The 17,705-nt window shown below is 39.6% G+C and overlaps 2 protein-coding genes and 1 long non-coding RNA gene across 3 annotated transcripts; 1 reads left to right on the forward strand and 2 right to left on the reverse strand.

Annotated features, from left to right (window-relative positions):
• Positions 1–2,228: 2,228 nt before the first annotated feature.
• Positions 2,229–4,381, reverse strand: LOC141839422 (uncharacterized). The gene is made up of 5 exons (XR_012602690.1): positions 4,326–4,381; positions 4,142–4,249; positions 3,029–3,080; positions 2,850–2,948; positions 2,229–2,653 (listed from the first exon to the last, which is right to left on the reverse strand). It is a non-coding gene; the product is annotated as an uncharacterized LOC141839422 (long non-coding RNA).
• A 418-nt stretch (positions 4,382–4,799) lies between these two features.
• LOC141839421 (cytochrome P450 78A9-like) lies at positions 4,800–6,645 on the forward strand. Its single transcript, XM_074727162.1, has 2 exons — positions 4,800–5,819; positions 5,887–6,645. Exons 1-2 carry the CDS (start codon positions 4,812–4,814, stop codon positions 6,493–6,495), a joined length of 1,617 nt encoding a protein of 538 aa, XP_074583263.1. The 5' UTR covers positions 4,800–4,811; the 3' UTR covers positions 6,496–6,645.
• A 9,140-nt stretch (positions 6,646–15,785) lies between these two features.
• Positions 15,786–17,242, reverse strand: LOC141839085 (BAG family molecular chaperone regulator 1-like). Its single transcript, XM_074726745.1, has 4 exons — positions 17,012–17,242; positions 16,679–16,935; positions 16,462–16,608; positions 15,786–16,377 (listed from the first exon to the last, which is right to left on the reverse strand). Exons 1-4 carry the CDS (start codon positions 17,226–17,228, stop codon positions 16,105–16,107), a joined length of 894 nt encoding a protein of 297 aa, XP_074582846.1. The 5' UTR covers positions 17,229–17,242; the 3' UTR covers positions 15,786–16,104.
• Between the last annotated feature and the right edge of the window lie 463 nt (positions 17,243–17,705).

The raw sequence follows: 17,705 nt of genomic DNA on the forward strand, positions 1-17,705 counted from the left end.
TTTCTTTTATGTTAAAATATTTCGTTAGATTTTCCCGCTTGAAAAGGCACAGGCACAGACAAGTAATATGATTGGTTAATCATATAAGTTTGATTATGTTGGATATAGCGTCGGGGATACATAAATTTGTCTGAATTGAAATTATCAAAAACAAAATAATTTAGATTTAAATGTCAATGATGATTTTAATGGATAATCTTAAGCTGTTAATGCTGCAAAAGGAAAGAAAGATCTATTGGATTGTGAATACTGGCCAGGGCAGAAACATGACACATTTTGATGTTATCGCATGTGCGCCATGAGCCTTCGAACCGCCTACCTCATGCTACAAGCTCCCATGCCCTGACCAGCTGCTCCCGCCCGTGGGGGCAAGTGGACATTACTCATACGTAAGTGGATCATTGCTGGCAAGTCCGAGTGACCCGAGTTCTTCTTGAGTTGAGTGGGAAGTCGAGAATGGAGTTGGGACGTTGCGTGCTCCCGAACAATATTTCTAGTCCGGACGCTGAGTGGTTCTGCCAAATGCTATCGAGGCCAAGTCGGGAGACAAAATCGCCCCACTATTGCCGAGTCGGAAGGTTGAGTGTCGTGAGGTCCGAAAACGCCCGACTACCAAGTTGCCTGAACCTGAGTAGGTCATTAAGTACTGAGTCAGGAAAGCGACATCAAGTCAGAAAAAGAAAACGTCAAGGTCCGCGTTTAACGTAATTTTCTTAAAATAGATTCATCCTCCACCGACTATTCGTTAAGGTCATGTTGGACATATGTTTCCTAAGATACAGTGACATAACCATGTACACAATCAAGCGTTGGTAGTCGTGAACCGAGTGAATATCTGAATGCTATCATCTAAGAGAAAGAAAAAAAGAAACGAAGTTGATGAATTTCTTTGCTTTTGCATCTACCTTCTGCTCTTGGGTTTAGGAATTAAAACATTAATGTAGTTTTTAAATGGCCGAATAAAAGCCTTTTACTACTATTTACCCTCCAATTCAACGATCGCCAACCATCAATGGTGGGCTGTTCCACTTAGGTGATTGCTGATTTTCTATTAATCACACATTAATGTATCTGTTACACTTAAGTAGCAAGCAAAAGAATAATTGATGACAAAACATTGATTGATTCACTTGGACCGATTTTGCCCTAATTGATTTGGCATCGATGCATGACCTCACTCGAGCGATTAACTTGATACAATGCTTTTAATCCGAGCCTTGAATTTGCACTTCCTATGGCAACCGCATGAGAAAGAGTCTAGTTTTCCCCCATGCAGTTCTCCCAGATGGTTTCCTTTATACTAATTTTTTTTTCCATTAGCATCAAGTTTACCCTCGCAGTGAACTTGCAATTAACACTCCATTTAATTCTTTAGTTAACAGATTTACTAAATTATCACAACCTCAATGTTTGTGAGATATTATAAATCAATCACAATATCATGAAACTCCTAACGTGAGATTAAAATCTCATTCACAATGAACTCTTCTACCTTTCCACCTCTCTAATTTCTATTCAAATTTTTGATAAATTATTGGAAATCGACCCCTCATCCTCCCTCCGATTCCGACACGGTTCCTATCAAAGAGTAGATAGATTATGCTTCATGGCCTTGACATAAACATTAAGATCCGTGTCGGTTAGAGGAATAAAGTTGATAAAAACAATACATTATTTATTTCTAAGAAATTTCATTTCATTGATGGTTCCTTGTTTACTGACTCATCCTTCACCATCAGCTGATTCAGCTCCCACCAGTCTTTGTCTTTGTCATGGCACAAGAACAACTTCATGGTAGAGCACAAGAACAACTTCATGGCAAGAGGCTGTTTCCAGGATTTGAACCCGTGACCTCTAGATCACATGGCAACAACCTTACCGTTGGTAGAGATCATATAAGATGGATTAAATTAACATAAATAATGGCACTAGAGATGGATGATTCTCTTTTCTTAATTCTCTCGATGTGGCCTGTAGTCTGTAGTCTGTCTTGAGAAGAAAAGTCAGTAGTAATAAATCATCACAAGGGTTTGCATCAGCTGACTAATCTAATCAATGTTATGACATATAACCTCGCAGTCTTTATCTTCTCTGCTTTGCCAAGCTTGAAATTTTAATTTTAATTTTAATCCTCATGCTTGCATCATGAGCACACACACAAGCCACTAAATATAATACCACTTGCATAATGCACACTTTATTAGGGTTTAGGGTTTATTAGTCTCCACACTACTGTTAAGTAAACTGACCTTAAGTTGAGGTTCCATCATGTAACAAAACACAAATATTGAAGCATCTACGGTATCGGTATCATCAGTATCGGTATCGGTCTAGTCTAGCAAGCTTGTATGAGTATGTATCCATTGACACAGAGTTGCTTAAACACCATAATTGTGCAAGTAGAAATACTTAGTGACAGTGAAAAGAACAATACCTCTTTCAGATATATTACTTTAGGTGACAGGTGAGAGGTCGTTATCGATCTGTTGGACACGAATTGGCGTTCGATTCGACCTCAGCAGCTTCCCTTTCTTTACTCCTGAGTTTGTGGAGGTAAAGGCCAGAGGCATAGGTCAGGTTGATGATGCTGATTATGAGAGTATGGTAGGTGGAATTCGAAGTACAACGGTAACTCGAGGGGCACGGTTAACTTCTGTAAAGATGTTTAGCATAGTATCAGAGAGCATCATAAGTTTCCTAGAGGAGATTCAATGGAAATTCACTTGGAGAATTGAAGTTTAAAAAACAGCTATCCTTAAACTATGGATTGCAGATAAGCTAGTGCAAGTGGGAAACATACGAAACAATGAAAATAAACTAAAGACATAATCGAAGCAAGAAACACCCACTCGATTGGATTGTCGGGATATGCTGCAAGATCCTCCATCACTTAGATTATTCTCTGATTGATTACATCTTTCTGTGGGCATCGATGTTGTCAGCTCGATCTAGATTAGATTTAGATTAGATTAGATTCCGGGAAGATGCCTGTCCCATACTTTATCTCAAGAAGGTAAAGCTTAATTACTCTGCCTCCCTCATGCTGCATCAGGGAAGGAGTTTTCTTCATGGAGCAGTCACTGAATAAAGAATGCCAGAGCATTAATGCTTGTTTATGCTACAACTTGCACCCTCATCTACACTAATTAATCGAGGAGATGAGTTGGCACTACAGCAAAACTAGAAGCTAAATGTTTATTTAGAATGATGTCACTGAATGAATGAATTAATAAGTCATAGATTTCGATATTTTAGCAGACACGAGTACAAGGCACGACTACTAAAATTCAACAACAAAACTAGAAGCTAAAGGTTTAGTTAGGATGGTGTCTCTGAATGGATGAATGAATTAACAAGCCATAGATTTCGATATCTTAGCAGACATGAGGACAAGGCACGACTACTAAAATTCAACAGCAAAACTAGAAGCTAAATGTTTAGTTAGGATGATGTCTGAATTAACAAGCCATAAATATCGATATCTTAGCAAACATGAGGACAAGGCATGACTACTAAAATTTAACAGCAAAACTAGAAGCTAAATGTTTAGTTAGGATAGTGTCCCTGAATGAATGAATTAACAAGCCATAGATTTCGATATCTTAGCAGACATGAGGACAAGGCACGACTACTAAAATTCATCAGCAAAATTAGAAGCTAAATGTTTAGTTTGGATAGTGTCACTGAATGAATGAATTAACAAGCCATAGATTTTGATATCTTAGCAGACATGAGGACAAGGCAACACTAGTAAAATTCAACGACAAAACTTTAGCGAGGATAGTGTCACTGAATGAATGAATTAACAAGCCATAGATTTCGATATCTTAGCAGACATGACAAGGCAACAAGGCAACACTACTAAAATTCAACAACAAAACTAGAAGCTAAATGTTTAGTTAGGATAGTGTCACTGAATGAATGAATTAACAAGCCATAGATTTCGATATCTTAGCAGACATGAGGACAAGGCACACTACTAAAATTCAACAGCATACTAGAAGCTAAATGCTTAGTTAGGATGGTGTCGTTGAATGGATGAATTAACAAGCCATAGCGTTCGATATCTCAACAGACATGAGGACAAGGCACGACTACTAAAACTCAAAGTAATGTTACTGCCTGCAGAGAATAGTGATACCTTAAAGAAGTCGACTTGGTAAAAAAAAAGTTATCTAGATCTGCATCCATCACCATTGTAGGTATCAGAAACTTCCTTCTGATTTCTTCATATATTGGTCTGCAATTGCTGCAGATATAACAAAGTTTGAGTTAAGTATCATAGCATTCTTGCAGGAATAATCACATCCCTAATGCTGATTTACCTTTTTATGAAGAACAGAGCTTGGGAACTTCATCGATGAAACTATAAGGATCAATGAGGACATCAAATAGACCAATGTCAAATAGTATTGTAGAAAAAATAGTTAACTGGCATGATTCGTGCATGCTTCTAGCTAAATTGAATAACCATTAAATATTCAAAATTTAATAACCAATGTCAAATAGTCTTCTAAGTTCTTCAGGCTCTTGGATGCTCTTCACAATTGGGAGTCATCGCCTCAACTCTTGTCCTATCACCACCGATGACTCATTTATCCACGGTGGGAACATATATATATATATATAGTTTTATTAATTACTCCATCATTAGCTTAATTAGTGCAGGGTAATTAGGGATTTAAATAATTTGCCTAGACTTACTGGTGTGTTTTTTTTAATGTTTTAAGCTAACGTAGATTGGCTTGCTGGTTCTATATAAGCATACCAGACGCTATCATCTTCATAGAGAAGTAACTCTGCAACTGCTTATGGATTCCATCGTAGAGAGTCGGTGGATTGTTTTGCTCTCCATCGCTGCCAAATGCGACGAGCTCACCGCCAGCCGGGCCCACCTCCTCCCCGTTGCTGCTGCGGTGGCTGCCTGCTGGCTAGCCATTCTCCTCCTCCACTGGGCCTGCCCCGGTGGCCCCGCCTGGGGGCGCTACTACTGGAGGAGCCTCCGCCGGACCTGCGGCGTGCGCCACGCCATCCCCGGCCCTCGGGGACTCCCTGTGTTCGGGAGCATGGGGCTCATGTCCGGCCTCAAGCACAGGAAGCTCGCTGCTGCGGCCGCCGCCATACCCGGCGCGCGCCGCCTCATGGCGTTCAGCCTAGGCGAGACTCGGGCCGTGGTCACCTGCGACCCGGACGTCGCCAGGGATATCCTCAACAGCCCCGCCTTCGCCGACAGGCCGGCGAGCGAGTCTGCCTACGGCCTCCTCTTCCACCGCTCCATCGGCTTCGCTCCTTACGGAGACTACTGGCGCGCCCTCCGCCGGATCTCCGCCGCCCATCTCTTCTCTCCCAAGCAGGTGGCCGCCTTCGCCGGCCACCGCGCCGCCATCGCGGACCAAATGGTGCGCGCCCTCCGCGGCCGCGCCGCCGCACGGAGCCCCATCCAGGTCCGAAGCGTCCTCAAGCAGGCGGCGCTCAACCACGTGATGTGGTTCGCGTTCGGGAAGCAGTACGATGTGGAGGAGGACACGAAAGAGACGAGGGAGCTGCGGAGCTTAGTGGAAGAAGGCTACGATCTCCTCGGCAAGCTTAACTGGTCCGATCACCTGCCGGCGATCGCCGGACTCGACCTGCAGCGAGTCCGCGCCCGCTCCTCCAAGCTCGTCGTCCGGGTCGAGCGATTCGTCACCCGCATCATCGAGGAGCACCGCGTCGCGCGGGCCGGGGACTCAGTAGACTCGCCCAGGGATTTTGTCGACGTTCTGTTGTCCTTGCAGGAGCCCGAAAACTTATCCGACGCCGACATGGTCGCCGTCCTGTGGGTAAGCTTACCGGCCTCTCTTCATTTCCTCAATATTGGAATTATTAAACCATTTGGAAATTAAATAGGAGATGATATTCCGGGGTACGGACACCGTGGCGGTGACGATAGAGTGGGTGCTGTCGCGCCTGGTGATGCACGGGGAGGTGCAAGCGAGGCTGCAGGCGGAGCTGGATGCGGCGGCGCAGGCGAAGATGGCGGTGCCGTACCTGCAGGCGGTGATCAAGGAGACGCTGCGGGTGCACCCGCCTGGCCCGCTGATGTCGTGGGCGCGAATGGCGATGGAAGACGTCTCCGTCGGCGGCTCCATCGTGCCGGCGGGGACCACCGCGATGGTGAACATGTGGGCCATCGCGCGCGACCCGACCGTGTGGCGGAACCCGCTCCGGTTCGACCCGGACCGCTTCCTGGGTCCGGCGGCGGAATTCTCGGTGATGGGGGCGGACCTCCGGCTGGCGCCGTTCGGCGCCGGGAGGCGGGGGTGCCCCGGGAAGGGGCTGGCCATGGCGACCGTGGAACTCTGGGTGGCGACGCTGGCTCGCGAGTTCGAGTGGCTGCCGGTCTCGGCGGAAGGCGGCGTCGACCAGTCGGAGGTGCTGCGGCTTTCCTGCGAGATGGCGGCGCCTCTGACTGTAAAGCTGCGGCACAGACGGCAGCCGGAGACGACTCTCCCTTGAAGGGGGGATGGCGGCTTCATCTGTGTCCATGCCGTTGGTTCTGCTGTTTAAAAAGTCCAGATAATGTTTTTACATGTTTAAGACTATGCTACTGTAATATATATATCTATATATATATATATTAGCAAATTGTATAATAATATAAAAATACTGAAGTATGAACTCATATATTTGCTGGTGCATATATAAAAAAAATGGATCTAATGTTGATAGAAAGGTTCATTTATGGAATGCAACTTTGATTGACTAGATTGAAAGAAACTTATTTGGAACAAACATCCAAAAAAATTTTAGTTTTTTCTCGATAAATGAAGCCTAAAAAATATTTGTAATAAATACTAATGAATATAGATTAAGTCACCTAATTTGTTTTGTGAAATCTTTGTCCTAACTATTAATCATTATAGATTAAGTCACCTCATTTCTTTTGTTTTATTTGTTTTGGGGATAAGTGATTTATATAGTGGCTGCTAAGTTGTATTTATCACGTAGGCTTTTTTTAGTTGAATTAGGTATCCCATTTTTCAAATATTAAGAAAAAAAAATTTGATCGATCATAAGAATAAAAGATATCTAACAATTTATTATAATTAAAAAAAATTTATCCGATAATTCATCTAATAACACTCAATTCTTAAATATTTAAAAAACTATACAAGCATCCAGCCACTAGCCACTGCATCTTAGCCCCGAGGCCTATCATCATGTAAGATTTCAAGACTAGAAAAGTAGTTATTATTAAAAGAGCATAACAGAATTTCATCCTATTTTAAGTTTTATGATCTTTTTACTGGGAGGATGGAAAATTGTTCTTACTACTTTTTAAAAAGAGATATATTATTTTCTTTGTTTTTACTAAAAGGACATATGGATTTATAAATTCACAGTTAAATTTCTCAAACCCAACTCTTGATCAGATCAGGCTTCCACGACGACGGACGGCGACCCCGTGCCACCGCAAGTCGCCTAGCTCGGTCACGGTCAGCAGTCGCTGTTTCACGCAACCTTGAGCGTGCGAGGTCTCCTCGCGCGCTCGCTATCGGTGGCCCCGTGCGCGCGACCGCTGCCAACGGCCCCCACACGAGGTTGCCTCGCACGGCCGCTACCAGCAGCCCCGAGCACACGAGGCCGCCTCGCGCAGGACCGCAACAGTGAGTCTCTTTATTTTTTTTTCGTGTTATTTCCCAAGGATTTTTGAAATAAGAAATAAAGGTGAATGTTTTTTTTTAATATATATTGTTTTTTCAAAATGAAATGCTCTTTTAACAATAACATAAATAATTCAAATTCAATAGCAATTAAAAAAGAGCAGCAACTACTTTAGTACCTAGCAGACAAGCTTATAATTGAGATCCAATTTAAAATTTGAGCGAGCATTCTGGAATGCATCTTAGCATCAAAGGAAAGAGACTAATGATGTAATCCATTAATTAACTTGAATGCACAAACAAATCTGAACCATATGAATAACAATAATAATGCCAAATAATTTTTTTTAAAAAAAAAGGCAGTACAATTTGAAACTGTTTTTTCTCTGACTTGAAGGAAAATATAAACTAACCAAGATTCTTCATATAGTGTTAGATATGGATGAGCATAAAGCTAAATCATGATCATGTATGCACGTCCTAATATTAATTAAGTGGCTGAGGAAGATGAATAAGCACAAAGATAAGAAAAACTTATGGGTATTCAAGTAACAGAAGATTTGATTTGGTTCTCATTGATAAGTATGAATATCAAGTAACGATTCCAAGTCATTTAGACTTAAAGTTACCAAAGATCTAAGTAACAATTCATTGTCTGCACAAGATATATACCCATATCTATGAACAATCAGAATTGTGATTATTATAAGATTTATTCTTAAAGCAACATTAGTTGTTTTTTCCCACATTTTTCTCTTTGAAAAAGCTCAACCCCTGGATTCACTATTGTAAACAATTAGTGCAAGTTGCAACATAACAAGTATAGAACATGACCGAATAAGGATAGCGAAGAACATCCAGAACTATAAATTAAAAACTGAAAGAAGCAACATTTATAACTCTAGTGGATATTGAGGATAATTTAACATAAGATATATCTTGATGCATATCCAGACAATTAAAATATTTGTTTACTTCAATTACATATTCAGTTATCCTAGTGCAACCTAACCTCAGCCTGGCTACTCGCCCACCTTTAGTTTCTATCAGCTCCTCAAACTGAGGAGCACACACAATTGGTTGCATAGCAAGTTGCGAGAAGTTTAAGAAATCCATAGATGAATTGAATGAATATTTGTATAAGGATAAAAAAAAATCCAATAGAATGATAGAGATATGAGGACAATAAGTATTTTGCATTCCCAACAGAGTGATGATGACCTCCTACCTTCCACTCAGTATCAAAATTAAGCTTTGAAGATGTCATCTGTCATCTAAGGTAAGAGACAAGACTCTTAAGCAGACACTGTGCTCCAAATTTATTTCTTTTGAAGTGCTGACAAGATGCTTCATCTTGTTAACAGTGATTCTTAGATCCCTTTGGTCACGCTTTGTCATCATGTCTCCATGTATTCCAAACTCCTCAATCAAGCAGCCAAAGTAAGCCAGTAGCACAACAATATGGGGACAAATGATTTCAGTTAATATATTTACACTACGATGAAGCTTGCTAAGTTACAACAGATGTCGATTTCATGGTCCAACGAGATCAGTAACATGATGTTATTCATAACCAGCTAATGCACCACAAGTTTAGCGTAGTGATATTGACAACTAAATTAATTAACCTGGCAGCTTCTTCTAGTTGACAAAAGTAGCTAGGAAAGAACAACGACTAAGCTACGACTAAGGTTCAATAGTTCAGCTAGGAGATGTTGGTCGATGTGGAGGAGTGTGATCTTAGCATGATGACAGTGTGAGATATTTAGACCATAATAGTGCTGATCTAATCTCGATCATCATAATAAGCAATTTCCTTGGGGTTAGATAACGAAAGAACAACAAAAGAATACTTCTGTAAATGATGTGGGCATTTTGTGCAATGAGGTAAAGCCTAGCACAAGTGACTCAGAGAACCATTATCACATCTAATCTTATTTATGACCTCATACGTCAGAGCAAAACCACTTCGATTTTCATATTCAAGTTGCAGTGGAAATGTAGAAGATTAGAGTGGGATGCCATCAAAGAAGTGCCACGTGAAAATTTGTGGTAGATTTGATATCCTGCAGTGCTTCAATGGGCCTACATTGATATTCATACATGTCAGTTTCCAAAACCAAATTATTTATATGCACTTATCTCCATCTCTCATAGACATAGAATCAACGAGAGTTTAAAATATCACTACATCAATTTCACAAAGTTAATCTTAATGCAAAACCACAAGGTTGGAGCCTAGAAATGGATATAGATACCTACTTGGTAGGGACAAGCCTAGAAATGGATATAGATACCTACTTGGTAGGGAATATAGATTAGAGTGTTAGGTGGGTTGTTAGCAAACAATAATCACAAAAACAAAATGTAATGTAGCAAAGTTGAAAATATGGATCTATGACGTTACCATAAAAAAATACAATAAAAATAGGATTATTTGAGAGAATCAGGTATAAATATAATAGATCATTAGGGAAGAATTAGGTGTAGCTGCAATAGATCATGAAATTAGAGAAATTAAGTTAACAAATTCAATGACAAACAATAGATTCTACAATTAGAAAAACACAATTGAATAGTTGAAAAGAGGAGTATTGGAAAGCTAAGAAAATTCTAGTTAAGATAATTAAAAGTGATTTAAGAAATTTGAATATTATCAGTGATACACCCTCACATAAGAGTTCAACGGAAATTTGAACCATTTTGTTTGCATGGTTAACATGAATGACACTGAGAAATAAGAAATAAAGAAATATTTATGTCATGTCTCTTTCACCTTAGTTTATTTATGTTTTGTTTAAATAGTCTTACATTAAGCGCAAAGATGTTCAATCATGACATTGAACTCATTGAAGACCATACAACAAGCATTATATGACCTATATAGTTCGTAGGAATGGCAATGGGTACTCAAAAAAACTGTATGTCTGTGGGTAACTAACCCATTTTAAGTTGGCTCCAGCATTTGATATGCTTAATAATCAAATTTGTTAGATTCAGGTTTGCTTAAAATTGAAAATAGCAAGCACTTGCATATTTTACTCATCTAAGTATGGTTCTTGTGAGTACCCATTTATCATCTAAAGTTGGTATTTAATAAGGTTCATATGTTTGGTCATTAATCGAGTGTGGGCTGAGGTAGTTTTATCCATTTTTACTCAAGATTATTGTCATATTGACTCTTAGCCATGGGAAACATAATTAAGGTGTGGCAATCATAAGGAAATGTTTGAGTTATCTGGAGGAGATCAGTTGGCCAGTGCACAACTAAAAAACCCATGGAGGTGGAGCAAAACCAACCAGTCAAATGACTCAAACTTAAGAATCCAAAGTCATAATGGAACAATCATACCCTTGTACCAAGTCTTGCTCACAAATAAATCAAATAGTATAGGAGGAAACACTATTTAAACTCTTACTGACAAATGAACTACAAAATAAAGAAAATAAAAAGCAAAACCTAAAAGAAATACTCTCTTCTGCCCAATAAACATACAAAAAATTCAAATAGAAACTTAAGATACACTAAATAAACAATTCCTACAGGAACTATAATGCTCATAATTTTAATAATTACACCTATTCCAAAATTCCCTATAATCAGTTAATAACTGAATCGAGTTATCAGTAACTTTCATTGATCCCGGAACTTGGGATCCCATGGATGAAGATGTATTGCTTTCTACAATTCATCCAATTACTCGAATCAAGCATTTTGCATTATTTTTTATTACTATTCTATGATCATAGATTTTTCTAGGTTTACATCAAGATAACGAGTTAGAGATACTGAAACACGATTAACCAAGTCGCAAACTAAATCTAATCTACTCAAGTTTCCACTTTCCAAAGTACACAATGAGCCGAGTCCAACTGGAGTGGGCCGAGAAGGCCTCGGTCCATGTTGCTAAAACACACAGCAAATAGGAATCTCGATTTGATAAAGAAGGAATGCACATACCAGTCACCAGATCAAGGGGTTCTCCGTCCTTCACGGAAGCGGCTCTGGAGGAAACTCCAGGCGAATCCCTGTGCCGATCTCAGCGCGAGAACAGAATATATCGAGGTACTCTTACCCGATGATTCGGTGCTTGGGAGGGTTTGCGATGCCGCGCGACCCCCAGGAGGAGATCGAGGCTAAGGAATACTAGATGGTTGCAGGAGAGGGAAATGCAGGGGTGCTACAGCCGGCGGCGGCGGGTATCGTGGCCGTTCCGGCGATCCCGAGCGCCGAGGTGGAGATTGCGCGCGGAGGAGAAGAGCAAGAATGAGTCGAGTCAATGGTTCGAATTTAAACGTAACGAACCGGGCCAATCCGACCCAGCCCGGCCTGATTCGAGCCCGGCCCAAATTCAACCAGGGACCAGCCCAAACTCAAGTATTTAGATTTTATTAAATTAATTTTAAAAATAGACTATCTTTCTTTTTGATTCTTCTGTATGATAAATTTAAAATATAATTTATACACTGAAGACTTTCAAAATATTCATCCTATTACTATTAAAATTCAAATTTTTTATTTTATTTTTAAGTATTTTACCATTATACTGTACATGTGGAGACAGGATTTATTTGCTTTCTAATATAGATAATAGTGAGTTATAATCTAATTTTTTTTAGTATTATTATAAGAAATTTGATCAAAATTACTTCAACATACTCAAAGTTACTAAGAAATTATTTTAATATTAATTCAAACTGTTCGAATATTAATTAAAACTATTTCGATTTGATCAAAATTGATCTAACTTAGTCAAATTTAGTGGTACAAGAGTACTAGGTCTGACCCTAGAATTTTGATGTTTGACAATACACCTAGGTTTTGTCAGTTTGACCAGGAGTTGATTCAAATATGATATAATATTTGGATGTGAATGAAGTCTAGTCATGTCAATTTAATCAGAAGACTAGCGAAAAGTCCTAGTTAGTTAGACCAAGTAATGAGAAGTCATAGTGGAGATTAAGCAAAGAAAAATCTAAACTGGATGCTTGGCACGTAAGAAGTCTACTTAGGAAAGTGACTAGTTTTAACTGGAGGTTAGGCAAAAGAAAGTTCAAACTAAAAGTTTGGCAGGTGAGAACTGAGAAGTCTACTTAGGGAAGTGATTAGTTCTAACTGTAGGATAGGCAAGGGAAAGTCTAAACTGGATGTTTGGAAGGTGAGAAGTCTACCTAGTAAAGTGACTAGTCCTAACTGGAGGTTAGATAAAAGAAAGTCCAAATTGGATATTTGGCAGGTGGTAAGTCTATCTATGGAAGTGACTAGTCCTAACGGAGAGTTAGACACAGATAAGCAAGTAGGTTAGACTTACAAGATAAGACTTAGGTAAGCCTAATAGGTCAGATAGATTATAGGTAGGCTTAGGTTGCTTGTGTGTTTGTATGCTTATCTTGCAGAAACCAGAAGATGGAAGCAAAATGATGGAAGTATAAGAGGAACACATAAAAGTAGTCGAACCAAGTCCGAGGTCAATTTAGGTCAAACCCGAGTTGACTGGATCTAGGTGCCCTAAGGATTTCCAAGAGCTTGGATGGTCCAAGCGCCTCTATCTGTTCCAGGCGCTTGAATCCAGAAAAATCAACCCAGATATAGTCCGAAGAGATCGGATCTTATCCAAGCGCCCGGATAAGGATCCAGGCGCCCGAAAGACTCTATATAAGGAGGTTGAACGTGTACCACAAAGAATCATCTCTCTATGTCATTCTCTCCATCCTGTGGTGCTGCTGAACGTGAATGGGGCCAAGCTCGTGCAACCGGAGAAGTTTCAGGAGGAGTGCGTGGAGCTCAGGACTTCTGGATCGGCTACTATACATGTTGGTTTACTCTTCTCTCAAGTCTTACATTGTATTTAATTTATATTCTTGATTGGACTGTAAGACGAGTTTCTCTGCCTCCGAATAAGGTTCGAAAAGAAGACCACTAATGGACAAGCGCCTCTCATACATATGCCTTGGATGTACTAACTATGGAAGTTAGGAATCAAGTAAAATCCGCGAGTCCCTGTGCTTGTTTATCTAATTTCGTTGCTAAGTTTACTTTGATAGTACGAACGAACGAAAATGAACGAACGACGAAACGCGCTATTCACCCCCCCCCCTCTCTCTAGCGCGTTCTACCGATCCCACAAAATCTAATTAAATACTATTGATATAATTTTGATTAAAATTAACTATAATCGTATAGTAATTAATCAAAATTACTTACAGCTCCAACGTGAAGTGACACTAAAGCTCCTATAATAATATTGGATATGAGTATTTTTTAAATATAAGATATCTTATTAATATAAAGAAAAGTTTTGATAAAATTATTATTATATTTTTAAAAATAATGTGCTCTTTTGGATTATAATAAAAATAAGGATGCTTTTTCCATTTTAGCCCATTCGAATTTCGAACCCATAGCCAATTAAATATTCTTTATTCAAACTCTAAAGTACCAACTTGGAGGATATATTGAATTCGAGAAGTGTTAGGGTTTAGCAAGGACTCGCTCACTTGGATTCCAAGCTCAACCATCTATTCTACACTGTAATTATACAGCACGCATATAGGTCGCACTCGCACACGAATCAATTGAATTTAATGCAATCCTAACACCGGTTCAATTAGATTTTTCCAACATAAAGTATCAACTTAGAGTGTACAAATAACAAATAAGTAATCAAATCCATATGTACTTGACTATAACATTAATACATAATAAAAAATTTATCAAATCCTTGCAGTGCTAGAATTTGTTTAAGTCTCTCTTATCTAGAACTCGAAACTCGAATAGCTATAGAACAAACACAGCTTGACGATGAGGATGAGGATGACGAAAACCCGAATTCGAGGAGTTGGAGAAGGAACACAAGTGTAGTTCCAAGGACCATCATCTGTTCCACACTGCAATTATATATAACATGTGAACAGCTTGGAGAAGACAACAACCAAGCAGTGAGATTTCCCCTAAAGTGAGGCAAGTCATGGGTCCATTACCCAGCTAAGTATGACCACTACCAATTGCATTCTAGGGCTCTCTAACAACCATTCAAATCATTCATCCAGACCTTTCTCCTCCTCCTCCATGTTCCCACCAATACAAGTAGAGTAGGGCAAAACTCAAAATCCTTGATTATCATAATTGTATTTCTCATACCGAAGATGCTCTTATTATAGTATTATTGTAACAATCATAGAGTAGCTGCTATAACATATATAAAAATAAATTAATTCAACTTGGCAAAAAAAATCTATATATAAAATACTTTTATATCGAAGAATTTTGTATTAATTTGATAAAAATTATTTAAACTTAATCAAAATTACTTCAACATCAAACTGTTATAACAATGATTAATTAGTTATTACAACAATGTAGTAACCAATTATTACAATTGTTAAAAGAGCTTTTTTTTTCCAAAGGATGCCCCTATCATGTTTCTCATATAGAAGATCATGTAAAGATAAATTAATTTAATTTGGTCAAAAAAAATCTATATATGGAATACTTTTATATCAAAAAATTATTTACAAATTTGATCAAAATTATTTCAACATGGTCAAATTCATCATAAAACTATTATAACAACGATTAATTGACTATTATAGTATTGTAGCAACTGATTAGTGACCACTACAATTTTTTTAAGATGAATTTGGTCATGTTGAAGTGATTTAGATCAAATTTGAATAATTTTATCAAGTTAATAAAAAAATAATATAAAAATGCTCTATAATAAAACTATTGTAACAAGGATTAACATTGTAGCAACCAATTAGTGGCTGCTATAATATTTTTATGATAAATTTAACCAAAATTGAAGTGATTTTAATTGAGTTTGAGCAGTTTTAACTTAATAAAAAAAATTGATATAAAAGTGTTCTATGCATATGTTGTTTGACCAAATCAGATAACTGTAGATGCTATAATAACGCTAGCTAAAATAATATTTTCAGTATGAAAAATATGATTGCCCAAACAAACATTTTGGACAGACTAGCCGTCCATAAAAAATAAAAGGGAAAACAAACAAGAGAGACCCGTCAAGCAATCAAAATGGTGTGGTGCTCTGAATCAATCATCTAACTCTGAACAAACAACAACTTATTTGACTTGGTGTGCAAAAAGAGCAGAGGGCATGGGAAAACACAAGAATAAGAACAAGAACAATTGGAATCCACCCAATTCTCCATTAATAATCCTACTTTCCATGTGCAATCATTTCAATCTAAAAAACACAACAAAAAAACAGCTTTTTGGCAAATCTACAACATTGTGAACAAAATTCTCATAGCAGTGGTAGTAGTAGATACAATAATCTTATCTTATTGTTTCATGGATCTCGAGTATTATGTGAAGATATGCACACAAAAATAATAATGGCAGGGCAGGCAGATGTGATATTGAATTCAGATTGAGAGGAAGTTTAATCACACCTACTGTTTTGGTTTTAGGGTTCTTCTTCTTCTTCTTATTTCAAAACAGCTCCCAATCAAGCCTTGCGGTGGTTGTGGGCGGCGCGACGGCGATTGCGGCGGTGGAGGTGGATGGGATGAGTAAGGAATCGAATGTCTCCCAGTCTGTGGTCACGATTACTGGTTGCTGCTGCTGCTGCTGCTGAAATTGGACTCGACGCTGTGATTTCGGTTCTCTGTTCTGGTGCTGTTTGGGTTGGGCATTGCCTCTCGGAGCTGAGTTCTTGATCTTGATTCGGTCTAGGGTTTCGACGTATGTCTGCACTCTGTTCACCTGCTCGAGATTAAGGAAATTGCTTGGTGAATTGACGGCCGATTTGAAGAGTTCGAGCAAGGAATCGAGTAACGAAGATGAAACCTGGTTTCTTCTCTGTTGCTTGGCGTCACCGTCGGCGACGACGCCGTCCAATTTGATCAACTCGTTCATCAACAGTTCGATCAATCGAATCACGTCCTCCTCCACCACTCTCCCTCCTTTGTTTACGATCGTCTCCAATGCCAAAACCTAGTAATGTGCGCTTTTTATCAGAGAAAAAAAAAATCGAAAAGAGAAGTAGGGGATCGATTAGGGTTACCTTGGAGGCGAGCTTGTCGACGTCGCGGGCGATGGAAGCGATGGCTTTGGTGGCCTTCTCCATCTTGTGGTTCTTCCGCATCTCCAGCAACCGCTTGGCCTTCGCCGTGGCGTCCTCCTCCACCACCAACTTCGATCGGTCCTTCACGCCGGCGGTGTCGAGGAAGGCGGCGGAGTCCCGCTCCTTGTCCTTGTAAATGATCCTCTGGTCCAGAGGGTGCATTCCCACGCGCTCCGCCACCATCTTCTTCAAATCCCCTTCCGATTCATCCACGCCGACCAAGTCAGCAACCAAACACTAGCAATGATTGAGCTCATCATCGTTCTCACTCACCGAACGTGGCCTGGGAGCTGATGTAGATCTCGTGGTAGACGGATCCGTGCTTCACCTTGAGGCGGATGGTCGGGACGGCGGCGGCCGGGGGCGCGGCGTCGGGATCGCGCTTCTGGACCACCATTCCGCCGGGAGTCACCTCCAGCTCCGCATCCTTCTCCTCTGCCGCGGCCGCCGCTGCCGCCCCTGCGACTCCGACGCTACTCCTCGCCGGCATTCCGCCTCCGGCTGGGGATCTCCAAATTGTCGAAGAGAACAAGCGATCCGGCGGACTTATATATGAATTCGAGGACGATTAATTTCGCTTCCGATTAGGATTTTTTTAATTTAAAAAATATATTTTCCACACGATTTATTTTATTTTATTTTATTTTTTCTTTGCTGGCATTGAGCATCACATTCTTGCTCGTGTTTAGTTGGAGAGATAATTTACACTTGAGCCCTGGAGTTTTGTTCATTTTTATTTACCCACAAAAACTTCAATAAATTGTATTTTACTAGGCTTTTGGAGAGCAATTAATCTTGAAGGTAGACGATCTTTTCATAATTCATCTATTAAATAAATTTGAAATATAATTTATACACAGATTCAAACTTTAAAAATTCTTATTTATTCCCTGAAGTATTTTATCACTATACCATATCTGTAGAGATGAGACTACAATGACAGTGATATGTTTATTATTAGCAAGTA

The sequence above is a fragment of the Curcuma longa genome, chromosome 11 (assembly GCF_044706935.1).
Source record: "Curcuma longa cultivar G26 ecotype Majalengka, Jawa Barat chromosome 11, ITB_CL_G26_1.1, whole genome shotgun sequence".
NCBI lineage: Eukaryota > Viridiplantae > Streptophyta > Magnoliopsida > Zingiberales > Zingiberaceae > Curcuma > Curcuma longa.

Coding starts and splice junctions, on each gene's coding strand:
- LOC141839085 (XM_074726745.1), bottom strand. CDS start 17,228: ATGCCGGCGAGGAGTAGCGTCGGAGTCGCAGGGGCGGCAGCGGCGGCC. Junction 16,936..17,011: donor CAGCTCCCAGGCCACGTTCG/GTGAGTGAGAAC, acceptor ATGAATCGGAAG/GGGATTTGAAGAAGATGGTG. Junction 16,378..16,461: donor AGCAACAGAGAAGAAACCAG/GTTTCATCTTCG, acceptor AATCTCGAGCAG/GTGAACAGAGTGCAGACATA.
- LOC141839421 (XM_074727162.1), top strand. CDS start 4,812: ATGGATTCCATCGTAGAGAGTCGGTGGATTGTTTTGCTCTCCATCGCT. Junction 5,820..5,886: donor ACATGGTCGCCGTCCTGTGG/GTAAGCTTACCG, acceptor GAAATTAAATAG/GAGATGATATTCCGGGGTAC.